This window comes from Prosopis cineraria, unplaced genomic scaffold (assembly GCF_029017545.1).
Source record: "Prosopis cineraria cultivar Desert tree isolate PC_DT_omini unplaced genomic scaffold, ASM2901754v1 PC4, whole genome shotgun sequence".
NCBI lineage: Eukaryota > Viridiplantae > Streptophyta > Magnoliopsida > Fabales > Fabaceae > Prosopis > Prosopis cineraria.
Window position 1 is genome coordinate 4,547,308 of NW_026555335.1, and position 23,513 is coordinate 4,570,820.

The following is a 23,513-nucleotide window of genomic DNA, read 5'->3' on the forward strand; positions in this document are numbered from 1 at the left end:
CATGTGACACTTTAAAATTACATGCAAACACTCCAAATTGTGTCGCACCAATGGCTAAATCATGCAATTCATCATCATCCCCAATTTGCCCTAGACATACAGTGATAACACATACTACTCCGCGAGGAATTTCTGGCTTCCATGTCAAAAGTCTAAGCTTTCTTTATACACAACAGAAAATAGTTGAAACAATGATCAGCTCAAAAATTAAAAAAGGAAATAGGTAAAAGATTTTACAATGTCTATAAACAGAGATACTTAAGCAACACGTGAAACAATTTATTATACAGAGGGCAAATTGCCCAGTTAAGCATGGACCGACGAGCTAACTATCTCACACCGGAAAACTGGAATAGCATAATGGGATAATACAGAGATGAAAAAATGAAAAGGCAAAATAAGCTTCAGTCATCTTGCTACTGCTGATTATTGGATTGCAGATTAAAGCAGGTACACTTATCCTTCATAGCTTCAGTCTCACTTCCATACTCCTTAAACTTGAACTCTTCGTGCTTATACGTAGAAGGCACCTTTCCTTCACTGTAGCATTGGTTACACAAACTGAAGTGACATTTGACTTCCTTGAAGCGGGAACCAATAATAGGGTAGCGACAAACTGAGCACACATAGTTGCCATGGCGCTTTCTATCCCCTGTTTCGAGCTTCAACAGAGTAGTCATGATACCAAAACCCCAATCTGGATCGTCAAACATGACAAGAAACTCAGAGAATGACACCAGTGAAGCATCAGATTCTCCACGAACTTCCATCAATTCACTAACACCCTGGGAAGGAACATAAATAGCCCTCAACAATTTGATGTATCTATTGGCATCAACTTTCTTAATCTGAGCACCACTTTCATTCATAGGACGCCACAGAAGTGCATCGAAGGCAACCCTTTTGCGCCTGTCTGGTGAACCGCCACAAATTGGAGCAAGAATAGCATAAAACATGCCCACATCAACCCTGCCCGAACCATTCTCATCCAAAACTGAAAGAATCCTCTCATTTATGGCTTTGACTGCTCCTTGAAACGTCTCAGGCTTCAGGAAATTAAGTAACCTGCGAAGTATTTCTTCCAGATTTGGCTTACGTATGGATTTTTCAGGGATGCCGGTACCAGAATAAGACACTGGCACATCATGTTGACTCATTTCCTTCTTCAAAAGCTCCACATTGCAACGACTCAATCTTGTAACCCTCTGAAATGCTCTAATTTGTAAGGCATAGGCTAGTTCCTGCCTCACAGTAGTCTTTTCTCCTACTACCTTAAACTTTGAGGCTTCAATAAGGCTAAATGACACATCTCCAGGCACATCCCCATTAGGTTTCGTCTTCTTTTTCTGCAGCTGCTTCAGATGTGAAATTGCATCATGCAATTCAACCCTATTTGTCATTTTTAACGCTTCCTTCAAAGCTTTTTTAGCTTCTTCAGTCTCTCCAGCTCCAAGTAAAGATACCGCCTTGTTTAGCTGTGCCCTCCAATGGTTTGGCCACACAGCTAGAACCCTCGCATACATCTCAGAAGCCCTCTGAAACCTACCCAGGTCCATATAAAGCCCACCTAAGTTGTACAAAGCATCTACATGACCGGGTTTCAGATCAATAGCTTTCTGAAATACCTCGATCGCCCTCTCATCCTCACCCATGGCGTGCAGAGCTGAAGCCAAATCACAGTGCGCATCAGCATAGTCAGGCTTCATGAAGATGGCCTCTTCCAATGCCTTCACGGCTGCCCTATATTCCCCTACGCCAAAAAGGGCACTACCTAAAAGTTTCAAAGCTCTAAAATGAGTTGGACAAAGAATTGCAGCTTCCCTATAATACTCACACGCACTTAAGACCATGCCTTCACCTTCAAGAGCAATCCCCAGATTGACATATATTTGCGGAAGCAAATAGGACCATTGGTTTCCACCAGCCTCAGCCGCTTCTAGTGCAAGCAAAAACTCTTCCTTGGCCTCCTTGTATTTCCCAAGAACATACAAGCAATTCCCAGCCCTAAAGTGCGGTCGGACATCAACAGGTTGCAACTCACAAGCCCTTTTAAAGCTCACCAGAGCCTCTTTAAACAGTTGATGTTCATATAGAACCCTACCAATTGCCATGTGGCCATCAAAAGCCTCTTCTCTGGACCTGGCACCGTCCGCACGACCCCTCAGCCCACCCAACTCTTTCAGAAACACTGCATAATCATGCCCAGACTCTTCCCAGAAAACCCTCTTATCCGAAATCTCCGTGGAAGGCCCCAATTCCCTCGACCAACCAGCATCCGAATACGCATCGAAATTATCCGCTTTTAATTTCCCATCTTTGGCTTGCTTCGTCTTCAATCTCTTTATCAGAATTTCCAAATCGTCCACAATCTTCCAGGTGTCGTCAAAGACAATTCCGTGGTTTGGCGACACAGCCCACGCAGCCGTCCTCTGCTTCTTCTGTGTCTCCACCACCACCCTCTCGTCCGCAATGGAAGACGAAGAAGCCTCAGAAGCCATGGGAACCCCTTGTCCATCATCCAAAGTGAGCTCCAAGCCAAGGGCGTCAAAGTCCCGGTCGACATCGCCCGCACCATCATCGTAGGTCCGCAACAAACCCTCGTAGGTGAGGCCCTTTTCCCCATCGATGAACTCGCCGTAAGTGCGGAAGACTTCGTCAAGAATGGCATTAATTTGTTCGTCGCTGAACTTGACCCTCGGGTTCACGGCCACGACGAGTGCGGCCATCTCTTCCTTGTTGAGACCCCCATCATGGTTGGCATCGAATTGCTGGAAAATTCGTCTGACCTTCTCTGATCTGCTGCCTCTAGTTGCCATGAGAGCTCGAAAAAGGGTAAACTGGTGGAGGTGGTGGCCGTGTTGTGACTGCGAAAGCCCCAAATTCTATGGCTATAAAACCCTAAATTCTGATATGATCCATTTGAGGTTTACAATGGCCGTTAATCTCCTGTTTATCTTTTTCGTCACAGTCAGATGATTTTTAATCCCAGCTGGGAAACCAAAAAGGCGAAAGGAGAAATACAACAGAGATCTCTCTCTCTATCCATTTTCTCTCCTGTCCTCTTTCAATCTGTTTCACTTTTTTTTTTCCCTGCTTTTTGTTAATTTTTATTTTATATGGTTAGACACCACAGGGTCTAATGATGGACTGGGTGAGTTGCGGGGCCCAGTAGGCTTACGATAGGATTTAATTTTTAATAACATTGGCTTGAAATGTAAGCGCGAACGTGATTGTGGAAAAATATGCCATCCATGACATTTTTTTATCAGGCCAATCAAACCACTATTTTTGTAAAACTGTTATTATTAACAGTCATTAGGTTTTCAAAAATATTTTTAATATATTTATTTAATATAAATATATAATTTAAATTTTAAAATAAATTAATTTAATTCTTATGCTCAGTTAAACTAAGTGTTCATTCATAACATTTTCTATAAACAATAAAAAATTGTACACGATTAGCTCACGTCAGAATAATAGGAAAAAAAAAGGTGATTTAATTAATAGAGATTCAAATTGTGGAAAAATATCATTAAAAGATCATGGAAGCAACTTAATGTTGGACAAAAATTAAGAGATTCTGAAATATTATTGTAGAACTATGAAATTGATTTGAAAATAATTTTAGATGATAAAAAACTATAATACCCTTACTTTACTCTTTTCTAAAAAAAAATTTCATCTAGCGAATAATTTTTTTATTAAATACGAATAGGTACTTGTCAGTTAAAAATGGTTGCTTGTTAAAATATGATCAATATTTGTCCCTTCTCACAATCAAGTTCTTTTAAATTATTGAACTTATTAATTAACATATAACTTCATATTAAATTTAAATGATTACTTGTTAATTAACGAATGACTAGTTATTAAAATATGAACTACACTTATTCTTTCTCGCAACCAAGTACTTTCAAATTATTAAACTTGTTAATTAGTAAATAATTTTTTATTAATACAAATGGATGTTTGTTAAATAATGAATGATTGCTTGTTGAAATATAATTTATAATTATCTTTTTTCATAAATAAGTTCTTTCATATTTTTACGCTTGTTAATTAGTAAATATTTTTTTAAATGTAAATAGCTATTTATTAATTTATGAATGACTACTTATCAAATAAAAAAAAGGAAGGAAAGAGTATTATAGCCTTTTTCTCTCTAAATTTATTTTTAAATCAATCCCTTAATTTTACAGTGATATTTGAAAAATTTTTAATTTTTGATTAATATTAAATACTTTTAATAATCCTTGAGTGATGTTTTCTACCAAATTATTTGAAATGATCGGGAGGCTAAAGGAACAGGGATTGAACAAGAATTAAATTAAGGATCATCAATTAAGTTTGTTATTTGATATTCTTTTAGTTAAAAAGGTTTATAATTAATTAAAGGAAGTTACTCCATACAAACTTGGTCGTGGCGGTATGCAGAAGCCAGAATCATGATTGCAATTTTAAAAAGCAAAGAAAACAACTACTTAAAATCAAACTGTTAATGATTATATTAACAACAACAGAAAAAAGAAAATCTCCCAATCACTCATTTCCTATTTTGTTTTGTCCGGTCAACCCTGCAAGTTTAACAGTGCACGCCCCCTTACATTTTTTTTATTCGTTTAACCAATTTTGATGATATTAAATACTTCTTTCCAATTTGGCTAACCTCATAATTTTAGAGAAAATTAATTTTTTTAATTTTAACTTAATTGTAATACAGTTTTTTAATTATGACTTGGTGTAATTTAATTTTTTAACTTTTAACTTTTTTATTACTTAATCCTTATTTTTCAATTTTTTTAAAAAATTATCCTTATCAAATAAAAGGGATAAAAGAAATGTGTATATCTTCTTCTAAAATATCCTCCACTTATTTTTGGATGTGAGATCTAAACTAACATGAAAAAGAGAGGTAATAAAAGTTGAGGGATTAAATTATAAGCGAGTTAAAAGTTAAAGAATTGAGTTATAAACGAGTTAAAAGTTAAAGACCACAGTCGTAGCGAGTCATAACTAAGGGATTAAGTTATAAGTAAATTAAAATTTAAAGAATCAAAAAATTAATTTTTTTTAATTTTTAACATGAAAAATTTATATCATTATCTAATATCTAAATTATTTGGTGGAGTTCAGATTTATAAATGCAAAATCATTGTTTGCAAATCCGAACTGACCTGGCTATGCTGACCCATACAACGAGAACTAGTCACCTGGATGATTTGGTTTATTGATTAAACCGATCAATTTGTAACTTAGTTGAATCAGTCTCAACTCCAAAAGATCATGTCAATTAGATGGGTTGACTTGGGTTAGATTGTCCCTCACTTTTTAAATTCTCCATCTAAATTGTAAATTATGAATTAAATTCAAATTCCTTAATTAATATTTTTAATTTTAATGTATTTTATTACTGTAAAAAATTATAATTAATATTTCTACCAGACATGTTCAAGACTTTAATCAAATATGGATATTTTTTAGTATTTCAATTATATTGTATTATTTTTAATCAATAAGGGTCTAGCTTCGGGCCGACCTCAACTGGATCACTTACTCTTAAACCACTTTTTTAATCAATTTAATGATCAATTTAATTTTCAATACGTAGTGCTCTTTTGATTTTATTCACAAGTCACTTTCAATATGTTTTATCAATATAAAAAAAAAACTTCAAAACTTATTAACTTTATCTTAAAATTTAATAAATTTTAAACTTTTTTATTAAATATATACACTTAAATAACATATTTTCTCTTTAATGTTAATAGAGTGTAAAAAAAATTTATGATATAAATTTAATAACATAATTTATGAATAGAATAAAAAAAATTTCACCTCATGAATAGTATCATCAGAGATACAGAAGTTGTTTTACCGGCAATACAGCGTTTGGTAGGAGGGCAATAATGGGCTCGGCTGTCGGATGTTGTTACTTTTCTCCTCCTCGTCTGGCGCCGATCTACCATACGGCCTTACAAAATGTCAAAGGCATCCCACCCCATAGGCCCCACACAGCAAGCGACACAATCTAATTGTAAAAAGCTCTGTTTATACTTTAGACCTTTAACTCAGGGGAGGTAATTCTGGTTAAACCAGATGGGTTTCATCTAATTAAGTCCAAAATATTTCAGAGTTGGACTTGAAAATTTATAAGATCTTTTTACTTTGAGTTTATCTGAGTGACCCGAAGAAATCTGGGTAAACCTTAAATTTAAATAAATTTGGCCCAAATATTCAAGTTCTTTTTTTATTAGTAATAAAATAATTTAAAAAAGATAAAATTTAAAACATAAATTTTTTTAGAAGAAAAATTGAAATTAACTAAAAAATAAAACTAAAATAATATTTAGTAATTTAAGTATTTGGTCGAATTCGAATAAGTTCAAAAGCATGAAGTGTTAGGATTGAGTTTGGTTATATAAATTTTTTTAAATGTTTGGGTATTCTAAATTCAATTTAAATAACCACAATTCAAATTAGGTCTAAGTCACCTGAATTATGGATTCCACTTTAATTTATCATTCTTCTTTGTCGCCACCATTAGATTTCTACTATAAAAAAAGTTAATTTATATTCATAGTCATTCACACAGAGTGTATGTTTATATGATCATTTGATTAGATACGAATTTGACGTGCCCGTTTGGAATTACATTCAAGAATCAGCCACTCAGAGGAGTGCGTAGTCAACTTTCACATTAGAAGGATATAAATTGCCCAAAAAAGAATGGAAACTCAAATTTGTGGAATCAATTAAGGGTGTTCAGTCTAAACCCGTCCCGGTTGGCTCGATATCATCTTGATCATATCAGAATGGATCTTGTCTTGACTCGAAAATAATCGAGACGGAATTTTACGGGACGGGATAGGAAAGAGGTTCGGGATGGGACGGGACACGAGAACACCATCGGGACGTCCCGTCCCATCCCAAATATTATATATATTATTTTTTATTTTAAATATATTAATTATATTAATATAATTTATACTTATATTAAGTATATCAATTATACTTTTAATACTTGCAATTCTTATTTAAAACTAAAGTTTTTTTATATTAATAATTTTAATGGCATGGAGTAAACATGATGATATCTTTCTTTATAATATATTAATTATATTAATATAATTTATCTTTATATCTATCTATTTAATAACTTTTATTTATAACATATTTCTTGTTTATTTTTAGAAGAGTAATTAACTTAGTATATCTTCACTAAAGTAGAAGAACAATAATTTGATGTTGTGTTTGACTTGCCTGTTGTTGCTAATCTTATAGCATAAAGATCATTTGTATTTGTTATTGTAATATGTAGTTGTGATTAATATAATTCAATAATTAATTTTAAATTATTGTTATTTATGTGTTTGTGTTGTTTTGATTTTAAACTTAATAAATTATATGATTTAAAATTTTAATAAACGTTATTATCTAAATCTTTTTTCGACATTATTCCATTTATCAAGACAGCGGGACGTCCCGATCTTGTCCCAGTCCTGTCCCAACTCTTAACGGGATGAGACGACTTTCGGTACAGGACGGGACGGGACACAAGATGAAGGTGTCTCGATTCCGTCTCGTCCCGTGAACACTCCTAGAATCAATGAGAAGATAAAGTCATTTTCAGCATTTAAATGAAGTCAGGTTCAAGACTTCATGGTTCACTGGTTATTTCACTGTCCACTAAGACCAATGATTGTTGATGAATTTAAGCTTGATGGATTTTACTAAAATAGAAATCCGGAAATCGTATGGGCGCTGACGCATAGTGTTATTTCTGTTTCACATGCATTGGCATCGCTGTGCATTGGTTGGGCCGTTCTTCTTGTCTTTCATTCAGGACTTAGGAGGGGAGGGGTTCCTCATAAGAGATAACACTGCAAATTTAGACCATCATATTAGATTTCACGATTGAAATTTGATAGTTTTTAAGAGTACATATTAATATATGCTGTTAAAGTTTCATAAAAATTCTACAAATTTACAACGAAGGTATAGTAGAGAGAGGCAACAGTAAAAAAAAATAAAACTGTGGCTTACTATGCATCTTTAATTTTTTTATCTTTCACCAACCATTCATTCTCACCTTACATTCTTATGACGAATCACAGTTCGTGGTTCTTTTTGAAAGAATTAGAGATAATAATTTAAGTGGGATAGAGTTATTCGGATCGTATTTAAAATATCATATTCTCTTTTAAAAAATTCATATAATCAAATTCGATCCTAACTTTTTTCAATGAGGTTTGGATTTGATTAAAGTTATCAACTCTACGTACAAATAGAATAATAAATTTTAGTAGGTGGATGCATTTAGATCAGACTTAACTTGAATCAAATTTATTCTAATTGATATTAAAATATCATACTCTTAAAAAAATTAATATAATTAAATTCAATTTTAACTTTTTTTCAAGCGGATTTGGAGTTGATGTGAATTATTGGCCTAAAGAGAATGACTCCCAAGTAATAAATGTTCTTATTTATTTTGATAATGAATCACATTCCTAATGATACGACCAACCAGTCAACCACACCACATAACTCCTCCTCGTTCACGTGACTCTGAGTTGTGTGCCGCGTCTCTTTTCTTCATTCCATACTCGCCCTTCAATTCAAGCCTTCCATTTTTAACAAAACATATCAAGAAGCAATATTTCATATAAATTACACGAAGTTACTGTATTTTCCTTACTTTGGATCACACATATATATATAAAGCATTTTTTAGAAAAACTGTTTGATCCAAATATAGAATATTAAATAGTTTTTTATAATTATTTTCTTGATTATACTTCTATTTCATTTATTGGTATGGGATATAGATGGTTTGAAATGACCTATAAAAATTAAATAAAATAAAATTTACTTGCTTTCTTTTGTATAGTATAGAAATTTTTCAAGATAAACTTTTTTATTAATACAATTAGAGAAAGATACTTCTTAAATTATCATTTCCTCCATTCTAGAATTATTTTAACAGGATTTTGCAAATCTAACCTGTATTATAGGATTAAACCAAATTATCAGTCCAAAATCTATTATGTTTTGTATTATAATTAATTTATTATATTTGTTAATGATATATCGTTGTAGATCAATAATAAACCCCTTGTATATTAATATAAACTGGTCATTCTCTCACATTTTTTAAAATTTAGTCCATATTTTTTAAATACAAGATTTTTTCCCATCAATAAGCCAATTTATCTTTATCTTTATTTTTGTTATACATGAATAACTTTGGAGAGTATTGGAAAATTTGAAGGAGGCGTACTTTTTTTTTTTAGAGCGGAGGCAATTGAAAATTTTTAAGGGCGGTTAACTGAAATTTTCAGGATATAATATCTAATTTTTTTATTTATCTAGAGGGGCAAATGCCGTCGCTGTCTGAAACCAAATTGGTCATTTCAAATTTAAAATCATGTTTGATTAATTTTTCCATCCCCATCCCTGGTGAACATCCATGGAATCCGCCACTCATCCTTGCCTGTTTGTTTTGAAAATGCCATCACTTCAAATAGAGAAATGGAAAAACTAACAAACAAGGACTTGTTTCTCTTTCCCCTTCTAATAATGATAAAGTTGACCCCCTTAGCTGGTTCATCCTTCATAGACAAGCCAAAAAGTTTCTCATCATCGTCTTGCTATCCATTATTGAATCCTTAACTTCACTCCTTTGATAAATAAAGAGACGTCCATGGATTAAATTAATCATATAAAAAGAGCAATTATGGGTCATTTAACAAATGTTTCTTTTTTTTCCCCCTGTTCTTTTGGCTGACAGGAATTTTTTTTATTTTTGTTTAAAAAAAAAAGCTCGCAATAAATTATCATGCTCAAAAAAATTACTTCCTCAAACAACTGGCTGTAACAGGGAAAACACAAAGAAAGAAGGAAAGAAGAGTAAACTCTAAAGGCTAGTTAGGTTCACTAGATTTTTTGTTCTGAGAAAGGGGAAAAAAAAAATTCCTTCGTTTGGCTGGCTGGAATTTCGAAGATTGGGAATCAAAATTCAGGGAAGAGACTGGAAAATAAATTCTTTCGCCTGAACTGATGGAAAAAATTTTCCATGAAAAATAATTTTCATTCCCTCTTTGTCTCCCCTTCACCTTTCCTCCTCCTCCTCCTGCCAGTAATCCATCTTCACCGACAGCTTCCAGATCTGCTCCATCGCCCCTGTCCCTCTTCACTGACGACTTCTAGATCCACTCCATCATCTTCGTTCCTCCATGAAGACCTTACCATTGGCACCCTCCAGATCTGCAAACATTGTTGTGGGTCTGGGCTTGATGGGTCCTAGTTTCAAAGAAGAGGAGTAGGTGTGTGGCTTTGGGTACGATGGATCTTGGCTTCTATGAAGTGGTCTTACCAATTTAGCTTTTGTTGTACAGTTTCAGCAATTTTCAGACAACAATGGCGGAACAGGAAAACCAGTGTCCAAGGGGGGATGGTTAATATTGTCCTTTCATATTTTAAAATCAATCAATCTATTTTATATGTTTAAAAAAAATTTCCACCCATTTTTAACGTCCCACCCAGCGCACTCTTAAATTCAATCCATTTTCCTTTTGTTTTTTTTAATTCCGTTTCCATCAAAATATTTTCAGTCTACCTAAGGGAGCGTAATTGAACGGACCCACATCTCGAAGTCTGTCCAATTGGATAACATGAATTTTCTGTAAGGAATCCAAATTCCCAAAAAGGAGCCTCCATGTCTTTGTTTGCAAGAGACTTTTTCAGATCAGTACACATCACAAGGAACCCCAATTACTGTGCCACTTTTTCTCCTCCCCTCGATAACATCATTTGTTTAGTTAATTAATTTTGACTTGCTAAAACTTAAAAAATTGACTCATCTCGTTCTGCTCCAATCAAGACATGAATGAATCTTAAAGACCTAAAGCGTGTGACTGAGGGAGAGAGAGTACCAAGTAACAAGTAGCAATTAGCAAGTTGCAACATGCAAGCAACTTTCTCAAAAGCATAAAGTTGGTGAAGAAAAATGCAGCCTCAAGAGTCTAGAGAGCAGGGAAAACATAGAATCGCCCACATGGTCACCTAAAATTTTCTATCCCATTTCGTGGATGACAAACGTTCGTTCCTTTTGAGGTATTTTTCACCCTTTGAAAAAAGATGATAAAACAGAAAGCAAAGTTCTCACTTTCATGCTCTCATTTTACTGCTCCTCCCAACAGAATCTTACCTAACCATCAAGCCTTACAAGTCGTCCCCACATTTAATAATGAATAGTAACCTTTCAACATGAATGATCCTTTCTCCACCACAAAATCACCGTCTCTTCCACCCCCAAAACTGAATATGCAGAAAGAATCCACAGCAAAAAGAATTTAGCCTTCTGAGAAGCATCATCTTCAATTTTTAATAATCTGCACAGAAACAGATTGTGGTTTTCAGAATGAAAGCAATAGGATTTTAAATGAGCTACGGTATAATTAATTAATGCCATGAACAGAAAAATGGCCTCTCAGTTTCATTCAACGCATACCATCATGTTTCTTAATCAGACTTCTTGCAAATAGCAAGCATATGACCAAAAATGCCACGCCAGCCGCCCCACCTAATATTATAGCTACTGTCTTCCCTGTATTTTGCCCTGTCATTCCCACCAAAAAGCCATGTTTCATTTTCACATCTTCATAGCAAATCTGATTAAAAGACATAAAAGTTTAGGCAGTTTTGGGCATGAAAGGGACGAGGATGAAGATAGATTATTCCAATCTAACAAATAAAAAACAAGACTAAAGTTATTTCATTCCTTCAAAGATTCCCCTATCACTGTCCTAATCAAATCTTTGATATGGTCCAATTTCATTCCTTCTAGCAACAGTTACTACACAATCACAATCTTTCTCAAGAAACAAATGTTTTATGGGATTGTAACAAAACTAATCATTTCCGTAGTGTCAAAATGGGGTTTTAGATTTACTCTATTATTTATTAAAAAAGATCCCATTTCTCTATGCTGGTTCTGGTGTCTCTGTGACCTTACCTGGGGAAGATGAGGACGATGAAGAAGATGAAGATGCAGCAGCGGGAGAGGATCTCCTAGGAACCCCATTAGGATAATAGTTATAACTAATGAAGCACTTGTGCAAAAAGATTTGACCTGAAATGGATCTCCCACATTCAGCGCCGGCTCTCTGAACAGCTTGTTTCACACACTCCCCACAATCCGAATCCCCAACATCTCCCTCGCACTGTCCCAACACGTACACAGATTGATAGCTCGTTGTATAAAATCCATGGCCACTCACAACCCCATTTTCCATCATCGAGAATGCCGCGTCCCTCCGCTCTTCGAACCCACTTCCGGCAACATTCGTCGCCCCACAAGTCTTGTACAGCATTTGCATTCCCGAGATTTGAGCGAACCCGGCAGCCTCGTAGAGCATGTAGCACCCTAGAAGTTGAACTCTGGAGGCGACGGTCTTGCCGCAGAGTTTGTCGGCCAACACGGGGAGTCTGCTAACGCAGCTGTAGCAGTCGGAGTTGGTGAGATCTCCCCGGCATTGGAAGAGGCCGGTTAACGCGGTTTGGCCGGAACCAGAGGTGGCTTTGTAGAACTTGGTTCTGGTGGATTGGGCGACCAGGGAGCCAAATAAGGAAGAAAGGGCTTGAGAGTATGCCCCATTTGGATCCGTGAAAGTTTCCTTCGAACAGCCTTTGTAGATCAAGGTGGTGTAATCGGAAGAAGAAGAGGACTGTGGGAGTTGGGATTGGAAGAAACCCAGGAAGAAAACAAGGGAAAAGAGTCCTTTTCTAGGAAAACCCATTTGGGTAAAAATGGTGTGGAGGGATCAAATCATGGCAAGTTCGGAGAGTCTTGCGATCCCTGGGACTCTGGTAAAGAGGAAAAAAGAATTGATGTTGCTCTTTCTTTTTGCCGAATGAGGATGCACCCCCAAGAAAATAAAGGATTTGGGTATGTATGTGCGTCGTATGTGTGTGTGGGCGCGAGAGAGATAGAGAGCGAGAGAGAGGTGAGAGGTGAGAGGTGAGAGGAGAGAGGAGAGGGGTGACTCAGTGTTCTGGAGTGGTCCTTGGGATTCGCATTCCTTTGGATGGCCTAACACTCGGCTCTGTAGCTGAGAGAGTCTGCTCTACTCTACTCTGTACTCGTGAAGTTCTGGGGAGGATGTACCACTAATCGATTGATCTGGATATAAATGTAAAAACAGAAGATGAAAGTAGCAATTTTTGGAAACTGTGAAGTTGAATTTAATAGTTGGAAGAGAATGAAAACGAAGGGGGCGAAAATATTCCTTGGTGCCATGGGGAGAAGATTTTTGGAGGGCATGACATGGGATTAATTAGATTATAAATGCTGTACAAACAAGTAGTAGTTTGACTCGAGTAGTAGATTATAAATGCTTCGTCCATGAATTTGAATTTCATCGTCTGACCATGAAAGCCCCGCAATCACATTTGTGCTCTCGTATTTAAGTGGTCGGAATCCCTGATCCTATAATAATTTAAAAATTCTACGAAGCATGTGATGAAGGGATTAATTAGGGCAAACAAGAAAGACGTGCCACTTTTTAGCATCCCGGACCCTCATATCTTCAATATGGTTAGAACTTAGAATGACATTAATTAAAGTCGTTGCATGAAATCTCGTCTCAGTTAATTGAAAATTTTATAGCCACCGTGGGAGACCGTCCAGCTGTATTGCTTAATCATGTTAGCGTAAGAAAATAATACAAGACATAAATCCTTCACAACTTGACAGATTAATATTTACATTTTTATTAAGAGTGATATCTATATTTAATATTTAATTATGTTTTAAATAAAATTATTTATAATAAAAAATACTTGTGAATAAAATAAAATAAAAAAAAGAACACCCCGCATGATGAAGGAAGCAAAAGGAGATAACTAGATTGTAGCAAAAGACAGCTTGTTATTACCTGGTTGAGAAGGGACTGTCTCCCATGAGGCCATCCCTTCTTTTTGTATCCTAGTTAGTACAAAGTAATATTAAAAATTAATATTTCGTATAATATAGTGTAATACGAAACAGCATGAGGCCATGAGCCATGAGGAGCACGTATAATATAGCATATTGACAGTATGTTGTTAGGGGCAGCATGGGACTCATCAATTAATTGACTGAATAAAGTATTGTTGAGCGGATTAGGTGGATGAAATGAAACAGAACAATACAGTGAAATGAATGAAGATGATGGTGCTGGAATTTGCTCTTCTGTACAAGTTAACTGTACGCCACGCCACAAATAATGACTTTATATTATATATATAGAGGGAGAGGGAGAGTAACAAAGTTATAGGTTAGCGATCCAATCAAAATTAAATTGAGAGCCAATTTAAAAAGTAAATCAATCATGATTAAATTAATATAATTTAAATCAAAAGATATTAATTATAAAAATATTTAATTAAATTCAATATTAATTTCAAATATAAAGTACAAATGCAATAATAATTATAGAAATATATTCACTCAAAAGTATAATAATAATAAAATATAACATTTTAAATATTCTTCCTTATAATTACAATCCTTCAACAATTAAAAATTTTAAAATTAATAATCACCAATACCAAAATTATTATTAATTTCATTCAAATCTCTAAGCATTGAAATATTAAGAGTCGAATGAGAAAAACTATAACCATTAACAATATTATCAATCAAAGATAGGGGCTTCAAACCATTCATATATTCATCAACCACAACAAACAAGAATTGATATTAATGAATGTGTAAAAAATTGACAAAATTATAATGTTATATACTTATATTAGAAACTTGATAGTAGATTTAAACCTTTATAATTCATATCGAGAATTGATAGAGCATCTACAGTTTCATCTCTACAGTTTCATCCACCAGGCATTCATGACTCAGAGGACCCTCTATTCTTCAAAGGCTAAGACTCAAAGATTAAATTTATTTTTTAAATTATTTTTTAGTTTTTTTTTTAAATTTAAAACCCCCCAAAAAAGTTTTTTGGGGTTTTGGCAAAAAAAAAAAAAAAGACTCAGTTAACCCCAACAACTCGTCAGATTACCCAAGTTAATCTGAATGATCACTAAACTGAGTTAGCTAGAAATTTGGACCAATGGAGAGGCCTATTCACAAGTTAACCCACCCAAGCTTCCATTCCCTGGAGAGTGAGAGTTGATTGGCAGCCAAGACCACAGCAGGACATGTATTTTATTCCCCTGCATGCTCATCCTTCAATGCTCCTCATTTTTTGTACATGCGTGTTCGCTTTTCACTTGCTTGGCTGAGTTGTTGATCGATACCGCATCTCATTGCATATTTTACGCTCCCTCCATAAGATGTCCCGTTAGTTACTTTTGAGATTAGTTAGAACAGTTCCATTTCGGAAATTTTTTACTATATTTGAAAGCTATCTTTTGATTGACATTGTTCACTGTGAAAAAAGAGAGAACGATGGCAAAAGATTTCAGAGAAGAGGAGAGAAAAATAACATGGAACAGGTGAACACGATCTGTATTTCGTTAATGACAGGGTGTATACAACAACAACATATACAGAGCCACGTGGTGAGGACTCTAACCAGGACCGAGTATTAATACCATCAGTTACACAGCTAACTTGTATTAGTCACCCTCACAAACGATTACTTGATTACTCCATCACATGAAAGTCACAAATATATTTTATTTTATTAAATTTTGTAAAAGATCTTGTATTGAGTATCTATTCAGAAGATCATATGAACAGGATGCGATAAGGAGATACATTATTATTAACTTGTCTTGCCTGAATCACTGAATGAATGCACACAACTTCATATTATTATTAGACAGTGTTTGGATTAATAGAGTTAAGTTTAATTCTAAAACTTTAAATATGGCGCTTAAAATTTATATAATTAAATTTATGTATGGATTGAGAGTAATAATCTTATTGCTAACTTTAAATAATTATAAATTTAAAGTTACAATAAAATATGAATTGAAATTTAAACTTTATTTAAATCTATCAACTTTTATCTATTTAAATGGGTGACTTGGTTCAAATTTAAATCTTTGTTCACCCAACATTTTTCTTCAAACTCTCAATGGGTCAAACACGGTTCATAACAATCATGTCACTGTTAATCAATCAATCAAATACTATTAGTTATTTGTCTAGTTAGCAATAAGATGCTAACATTAGTCTGGTTAACAAGAATGCTTTTCTTTTTTCTTTACTCGCTCCGCTTTTCATGGAAGATTGGTCTTAGAGAACTCAAACCCATGACTGTGACTTTAAACGTTGGTCTTATAGTTTGACATTCTACTAAACCGAGCGAAATATAAATTATAAAATTATAATTGGAAAGCCTACTATTTAGGGCGAGTTTGAATAATTTTTTTTAATATTGATTTTGATTTTTGACAATTAAATATTAAATATGTTTGAATAATTTTTCAGAATCAATTACAAAGATGCAAAAAAATAAAAAATGCTCAAACAGTAATTGATTATTAAATAAAGAAAAAATAGCTCATGTCAAATGACAAAAGGCAAGTAAAACTTGAAAAAATTGGAGGTGTTTAGATAGGATTTGTTTAGAACTATGATTTTGAATCCAACATTATTTTTACATTCAAACAAGTCCTTGCTATTTAGTCGATAGTGCGATTTATTTCCCATGTAATTATACGCAATACGTATATTCACTGAAATTGGTTCAAAGTTTCCAGCTCAACATCAGTAGCTTCGTCTATCAATTTTCTCCATATCAATATCTCCATTGTATCGTAGAGTAATTACGTCACTAATTTCTACTGAAAGGAGCTAATTTCTACGAAAAGGAGGGACCTTCCTAATATAAATATATTCCAAGTTTAATACCCTCGAGAGAAATTTTTTTAAAAAATACATTTTTATGCAATACTAATACAAATAATAATAAAATTTAACTAATTCTTTTTAATATCTATGAATTAGTTAATCATGTTTTATATTTAAAATAAAAGAGAGTGTCTAATACTAGGGTTAATAATAAGGCATGTAAATATTTTTATGGACCGAGAATATATGATTAATATATTTAAGGTTAGCGAGCATTTTAAATTCTAAATTATTACTTAAATAATATTATAGATTTTAGACTCTTAAAACGAGTAAAAACTCATCTCAATTCAAAATTTTTGATCAAATTATCCTTACTGTTTATCCATACACTATTGATCATTATGTAGTCTAGCTGTCTAGCTGGCATGTCACTTGTCGAGAAAAAATTAACGTCACACTAGTCTTTGACTAAATCTAAGTAATTTACTATTCAAATAATAGTTTAAAGTTTAAAATATTTATTTTTAAAGTTTAAAATTTATAATATTATTTAAATAATAGTTTATGATTCATGACACTCATTCACTCATATATCTATATACTTGAGACGAGAAAATTGAATAAATTATATGCCAGTTATTAGACGATTTGGGTGCCTTCTCTCTTTCTATTCTAGTGAGTATCCTGTGTCCCTATAGTTCTACATCATTCCTTTTCAAGAAGACTGCATCATTCCTTTAAGATGTGATAGTTGGCCAAAACAAAAATCTTACTCATATTTAAATTGCTCAAATATAAAACATCATATAATATTTTTGTTGGAAAAACATGATATATAACCTAACCCCAAAATCTCTGTCCAAATAAAAAATAACCTAACCCAAAATGGCCCAAAAAAAAAGAAAAAAGAAAGAAACTTCAACCCCGAAACAAGATGATATATAAGATGACACGACTGTACCCGACAAAACTTTATTCCAGTTCATGAAGAAATGACATTGAGAAATCTGTGTCCCACCGGCCAATCTAGCCTTTGATCAAATCTTCCTTTTCCCAATTTTCGTTGTTAGCTGTCTCCAACGTTTCCACTCCGCTTTCCTTCCCCCTTGTCACCGGTACTTTTTCTTCCAATTCCAAGCCTTTTATTCTTCCAATATTTCTTAACTTTCAACCCATAATCATTAATGGGATAGCTGAGTTCTGCTCCTTCAAGATGCAAACTTTGAAAGAGAAGGTCACAGACAAGCTCTCTCGCCTCTTCGCCGATTCTCCGCAGTCTACCCCTCATCAGGTATTGCTTCTTCTTCTTCTTCTTCTTCTTCTTCTTTTCCCCCCTCGAATGACATGAAAGGGTTTCATCTTGTCTCTCTGATCTGCATTGGATTCTCTTGTTTGTTCCTGTTTTAAACAATTGAAGTCTATCTTCAATCACCTCTGTCCGGTAGTTAGATCCGGGCTCTCCAAAACCTGAATCTGTGGTTGAATGTCTGGATTAAATTTCACGGATTTCATGCATAAAAGAGACAGCAACCGTGTGACTTGATTTCAGTAAATAAGTGGTACATATTAATGTCGATTGTAATTCGCACTAAGTGGGGACTGTGGTTGAATTGTTTGTTTCTTAAGCTGAGAAAGGTTAATCCTAGTTATAGTCTACATATTCCTCTCGGGTTTTTTTTTTTTTTTTTTCCGTGTCTTGCATTTTGCATTTGCTATTGCTTAGTATCCCTTTTCCAGGCCTTCCGCCAAATTTTGGATAAGCATTTTATTGGTTTGTGGAAAATATATATGAGAGAGAATAAACTAATTTTCTCAGCGATGAACATATTTTATTTTGTTGTGATGAATAGAAAATAGAATCAGGTCACGATTACAGCTTTGTTATATGTGGTGAACCCTGTATTTTTTTGTTTCATTTCACCAATAGTTTTTCGTTTCTTGTCGTTTTCATCTTGACTTTTTAGGTGAGAACTATTTATGACTAGAGGAAAAGCACCTTCATCTTGATTCAGGACCCTAACGAGTTTGATTTATTGGCCTCTTACTCTTTAGTTCAAATATTATGTCATTAAAAATTGACCTGATCAAAGATACTCCTCATATAATAAATTGAAGACTCATTCGAAATAGAATTCATCTACTGTCTATTGCCTTGTGGAGTTACCCGAGTTGGCCTTAAATTCTCCTTGACTCTACGTGCAAAATCCAAATTGACTGAAGTCACGTGTTGTCTTCCTTGCACTGGTGTTGGGTTTTTATATTACAAGGTTTCAAGTTTCCAGATACCTTGTTTATCATCCTAGCACTGCTGCTGAACTTATGGGTATCCTAGAAGGCCCTAAACTTTGCTGGAATAGCTATTTTGCTAATGTCAATGTTTACTTAGATTCTACCAAAGCCCTCACATTGGTTCAGTGGGAATTCTCTCAGCACCACTCTCTCTCAAATACTATCAATAAGATCAGGGACTTGGTTATGAGAGACTAGATTATAACTTTCGATCATATTTTTAGATAAGCAAATAGATATGCGGATTAGTTGGCTCATCATGTTTCAAACAACAATTTGGACTCCACAATTTTTGTCGACTCACCCTTAGAGTGCAAAAGTATTATTTGCTTTGACATTAATTGATTTTTTCCCTGCACAGTTTCATCGTGGCCTCGTATTTAAAAAAAAAAGATTTATTTTGACTTTGCAGAATTTTAGATCAGGATGAAATTTTGGCCCTGTGTCTTCTCTTTGAAACTCTCATAACCTGAGGATATGCAATCTTACTGGTCTTAGGTTATATAGGCATGGCTTCCGTCTTATCTTATCCGGAGATTTGTTGTGGTGGTTATTATGCGTTACTTGAGTTTTCCTCTCCCTAGGTTGAATTTATTTGCAATAAAGGTAATAGTATGTGCGTTACCAAGTTCTTATCCTTTTTCTTTCTCCCTTTTTATATCTCTAATTTCTGCGCTCACATTTTACTTTAACCTCATAGTCAATGAGGGGGAAGGGGAATCTAATTAGAGCTCATTTTCCGCCACACTGCATGAATAAATTTGAAAAATCATATATGGGTTCTCTATTATCATATGAATTTTGCTTATCAGTTCTGCATCATCATATGAGTCATGTACCATTCTTTCATTTATTAGTCTTTATGTGTGTGTGTGTGTAAATATATATATATATATATATATATATTTTCTGTAAAATATGACATGAGGTTTTCATTTATGTAGGGCAGCTCCTACTCTAAAGAGGGTAGATCTTGGTCTTCATATTTTTCCTACGCTATTCCTTCTGTCAGTTTCAGTGGGTCCAAGACAAGTAACCAGCAATATGATCTTAAACCAGTTCAAGTTACATATAATAATCTTGAGCCTCAAGATGATTCATTGGATGAATATGTTGACTGTAGTCCAGTGTATAAAAGCATGAACTTTTTGAAAGATAAGATTAAAGATGATGATCAGGCCTCCAGGAGGACTAGTTGCAGTTCGGAAGTTTTTGAAGAAGCAAATGCACAAACTCCTAATTCATCGAAGAAGCCCCGGGTCAATCTGACTGATGACTCTATTTTTATTTCAACTGAGTTGTATGAATTTTTTGAGTCATGTCTACCCAATATAGTTAAAGGGTGTCAATGGGTCTTACTTTATAGGTAACTTTGCTCTCTAGTTCTTAGCATGTGCATCAAACGTTATTGTTCTATTGCATTAAAATATTAACTATTGGTTCTTTCAAATGAAGGGCAGTACTTTGAAACATGGAATATCACTTCGTACACTAATTCGCAAGAGTGCTGAACTTCCTGGTCCCGGATTGCTAGTATGTCAAATTTTCAGAATTCAATACATGTCTCTGATTGTGGTGTTTATCTGGAATTTACTAGCAGTAAATCAAGTGATGAAAGGGGTTAATTATTTGGCATAACTGTTAGATTGTTGGAGATAAGCAAGGTGCCGTGTTTGGTGGGTTGCTGGACTGTCCTTTAAAACCTACAGCAAAACGAAAGTATCAAGTATGCAAACCTGTTTTCTTGATGATGCTGGCTTGTAATTTTATTGGGGTGCGCTTCTATATATTGAAAAATGATTTTGTTTTCTCCTGTGATAGGGGACAAACCAATCTTTTGTTTTTACTACATTATATGGTGAACCAAGGTTGTTTCGGCCAACTGGTAAGTGTTCTCATTTATTTGTCTGTAGGTTCATGTTCTTTATCGGTAGATGTTATTATTTAGGAAGATATCAGCGGTTGATCTCTGTTTGACTAAGATGAAACTTTTACTGAATATCTATCAACTTCCAATGTTAGTTTCATGAGATCCAGGATATGCATTTATGACTTTTACTGAAAATAATTTGTAAAGCCTAATATGGAACAGGAATGGCACTAAATGTCAACTTCTTTTTGGTCGGCCTTCCTTTCAATTTTTTTTTTTGTAATGCGAATATTCTGATTCTATATGTTAATATATGTAGGTGCCAACCGGTACTACTGCATGTGTTTGAATGACTTGCTTGCACTTGGTGGGGGTGGTAATTTTGCTTTATGCTTGGATGGAGATCTGTAAGCTTTTTGTTATTGCTTCTCTGTTTCTCTAAATTTGTTTAGTTTTGCACACTACTCATGGAATCTCTTCTCTTGAATGCGATGAATAGGTTGAACGGAACTAGTGGACCTTGCGACACATTTGGAAGCTCGTGCCTGGCTCATAGTCCAGAGTTTGAGTTAAAGAATGTTGAGGTAATATTCTTAAAATTCGACTTCAGTTATCTTGATTTCTTTATTGATAAGTTTCTTTCATCTCCTGACCCACAAAATTCCCCTAAAGTTTTGCGTGTGCTTTGTGCTTTTAGTATGCTCGTAAGTTTTTTCACTTGTCATGAAATAGAGAAGACCTTGTCTTCTGTGACGGTTTCTTGGAAAAGACTTGATACGTATGCCTGCTGCTGCCCTGCTTCATTTAAACTCGATTCAATTAAGATGCCCTTTTCTTGCTAGACCAGTGTTGAGAAGTGAAATTTTTTATGCTTGAGTTATCATCCATTAGTGCTTGAGTCTGAGATACGGCCAGTCGGCTGGTCCGAAAACGATAGATAGATATATGACCAATCAGAAAGCATTGTACGCATGAAACGTGAGCAACATGATGGAAATAATAATTATTCCAACCAATCACTAACTGCGTGGATCAACAGGTAAAAGAGTGTTTTTGTTTCACCGGTGGTCTCGGTGGTAGAGCCTGCTGCCCAAAAGGGTTCTACAATGCTCGATTTGGATTAGTCTAAGCCTTTGTTAAGTCCTCTCAACTTGATATGGAGGAGGTCTAGAATGGCAAGTGCCAATCAATAAAAGGAGATAACAATTCCAACTCAAGGGAAAAACAAGACAATGTGTTAGGGAGTGCAAGTTGTATTTAAGCTTGTGAAACACGATTTTGCTTTTCTTTTGCTCATTGTAGGGGAGACATATTCATTGTGTTGCTGTGCATTGCTACTATACTGTATATTATTTACATTATCATTGATTTTCTTGTGCAGTTTTGGGGTTTCACGCATGCTTCCCCTTACCTTACTCAAGGCTGATTCGACTGTGGGTGTGGATATCAGCAAAGTAGCCTTTCTCCGTTAGCTTGCTGCCATTCTATTCCATTCTTTACTTTTTGGATGTTACCATCTTGAGCCTTATTCTTCACTTTTATTAACTAACTAAAGCAGGTGTATTATCATTTCATGAATGTTTAGTGAAACAGATTCTATGCTTGGAATTCCATTTTGCTCGGCCATACCATAGGATGTTTTGTTCATGTACTATGATCTTGGGCCCAATCTGTAATTTGAGCCCAATAAGTGTTGGGTTGGACTGGTTTACTTGGTCCTACTGGGTTACACGCTCTGTTAGACGTGAATGTCTTGGAAGAGAGAGCCTGCGTTTCAGGCAGCCCTCAACAAAGGATAACCAAAAAAACAAAAAAAATAAAATAAAATAAAAAAAATGGTGGCACATAAATTCTGACACATAAAGTGGAGGGTCATAAGTAATCTTGCGGCAGCACCAATTAATGATGATGTTGACAGATTTTTTTTCCATGTAAGATTTGTTCCAGCCTGTTATCGATTTTAGCAAATATTATTTAAACAATCAAAAAATTTAATAATTGATTGTTGTGTGAGAATCATATTTTAAAATAAATTATGGAAGGTTATTTATAAATTTAATTTTATAATTAAATAATATATTTTATTTTTTAAATAAAGTTTAAAAAATTTAATAATATTGAATATAATTTTATCAGTAATTTAATTTTTAAAAATAATATTTTTATGATAATTTATATAATTAAAATTAATTATATTAATTAATTAATTAACTATATTGAATTGAAATCCAAACAAGTCCTTCATGGATTTGCATTGAGTCATGCTGCCATGGCTTAAGAATAATATATTTGACATATTTTATATAAATTTATTGATGATATGTGTCAGTATGGGTTTGAAGCATTTTGGTCATGTCTTTTTAAATCCGTAATTAGCATATGGATAAAGAAAATATAAATTATAATTTAAGAAAGATTACTTACAGTAAATAATTATCTGTTTTTTATTATTTTAAAAATATTGTACAAAATTCAGTACACTTCACATTTGATTTAAAAATCTGTTTATAAAAGTTAAATTTTAAAAAAGTAGGGTTCATGCCG

General features: G+C 34.1%; 3 protein-coding genes across 9 annotated transcripts; 1 reads left to right on the plus strand and 2 right to left on the minus strand.

Moving 5' to 3' along the window:
• Positions 1 to 137: 137 nt before the first annotated feature.
• LOC129309643 (uncharacterized TPR repeat-containing protein At1g05150-like) lies at positions 138 to 3,079 on the minus strand. Its single transcript, XM_054951298.1, has one exon. It carries the CDS (start codon positions 2,814 to 2,816, stop codon positions 417 to 419), a length of 2,400 nt encoding a protein of 799 aa, XP_054807273.1. The 5' UTR covers positions 2,817 to 3,079; the 3' UTR covers positions 138 to 416.
• A 7,875-nt stretch (positions 3,080 to 10,954) lies between these two features.
• On the minus strand, positions 10,955 to 12,978 carry LOC129309454 (plasmodesmata-located protein 2-like). Of its 6 annotated transcripts, none has more exons than XM_054951041.1 (3): positions 12,137 to 12,977; positions 11,516 to 11,623; positions 10,955 to 11,396 (listed from the first exon to the last, which is right to left on the minus strand). In XM_054951041.1, exons 1-3 carry the CDS (start codon positions 12,801 to 12,803, stop codon positions 11,389 to 11,391), a joined length of 783 nt encoding a protein of 260 aa, XP_054807016.1. In that variant the 5' UTR covers positions 12,804 to 12,977; the 3' UTR covers positions 10,955 to 11,388. The 6 variants fall into 6 exon arrangements, with proteins under 6 accessions (XP_054807016.1, XP_054807012.1, XP_054807015.1 ...); XM_054951037.1 differs by having other exon boundaries at positions 12,020 to 12,975; XM_054951040.1 differs by having other exon boundaries at positions 10,955 to 11,623; positions 12,137 to 12,978.
• Positions 12,979 to 17,774: 4,796 nt separating this feature from the next.
• LOC129308133 (uncharacterized) lies at positions 17,775 to 22,698 on the plus strand. 2 transcript variants are annotated; one of them, XM_054949163.1, is made up of 8 exons: positions 17,775 to 18,101; positions 20,044 to 20,465; positions 20,560 to 20,632; positions 20,745 to 20,825; positions 20,921 to 20,984; positions 21,289 to 21,376; positions 21,469 to 21,553; positions 21,667 to 22,320. In XM_054949163.1, exons 1-8 carry the CDS (start codon positions 18,024 to 18,026, stop codon positions 21,694 to 21,696), a joined length of 921 nt encoding a protein of 306 aa, XP_054805138.1. In that variant the 5' UTR covers positions 17,775 to 18,023; the 3' UTR covers positions 21,697 to 22,320. The 2 variants fall into 2 exon arrangements, with proteins under 2 accessions (XP_054805138.1, XP_054805137.1); XM_054949162.1 differs by lacking the exon at positions 21,667 to 22,320 and adding an exon at positions 22,351 to 22,698 and having other exon boundaries at positions 17,778 to 18,101.
• The last annotated feature ends 815 nt before the right edge of the window (positions 22,699 to 23,513 follow it).

Excerpts from the sequence above, each read along its gene's own strand:
- LOC129309454 (XM_054951036.1), bottom strand. The coding sequence starts at position 12,803 with ATGGGTTTTCCTAGAAAAGGACTCTTTTCCCTTGTTTTCTTCCTGGGT. Across the intron at positions 11,624-12,019 it reads ATCGTCCTCATCTTCCCCAG|GGCAAAATACAGGGAAGACA; the intron begins GTAAGGTCACAG and ends TGGGAATGACAG.
- LOC129309643 (XM_054951298.1), bottom strand. The coding sequence starts at position 2,816 with ATGGCAACTAGAGGCAGCAGATCAGAGAAGGTCAGACGAATTTTCCAG.
- LOC129308133 (XM_054949162.1), top strand. The coding sequence starts at position 18,024 with ATGCAAACTTTGAAAGAGAAGGTCACAGACAAGCTCTCTCGCCTCTTC. Across the intron at positions 20,985-21,288 it reads AAGGTTGTTTCGGCCAACTG|GTGCCAACCGGTACTACTGC; the intron begins GTAAGTGTTCTC and ends TAATATATGTAG. Across the intron at positions 21,554-22,350 it reads TTGAGTTAAAGAATGTTGAG|TTTTGGGGTTTCACGCATGC; the intron begins GTAATATTCTTA and ends TTTCTTGTGCAG.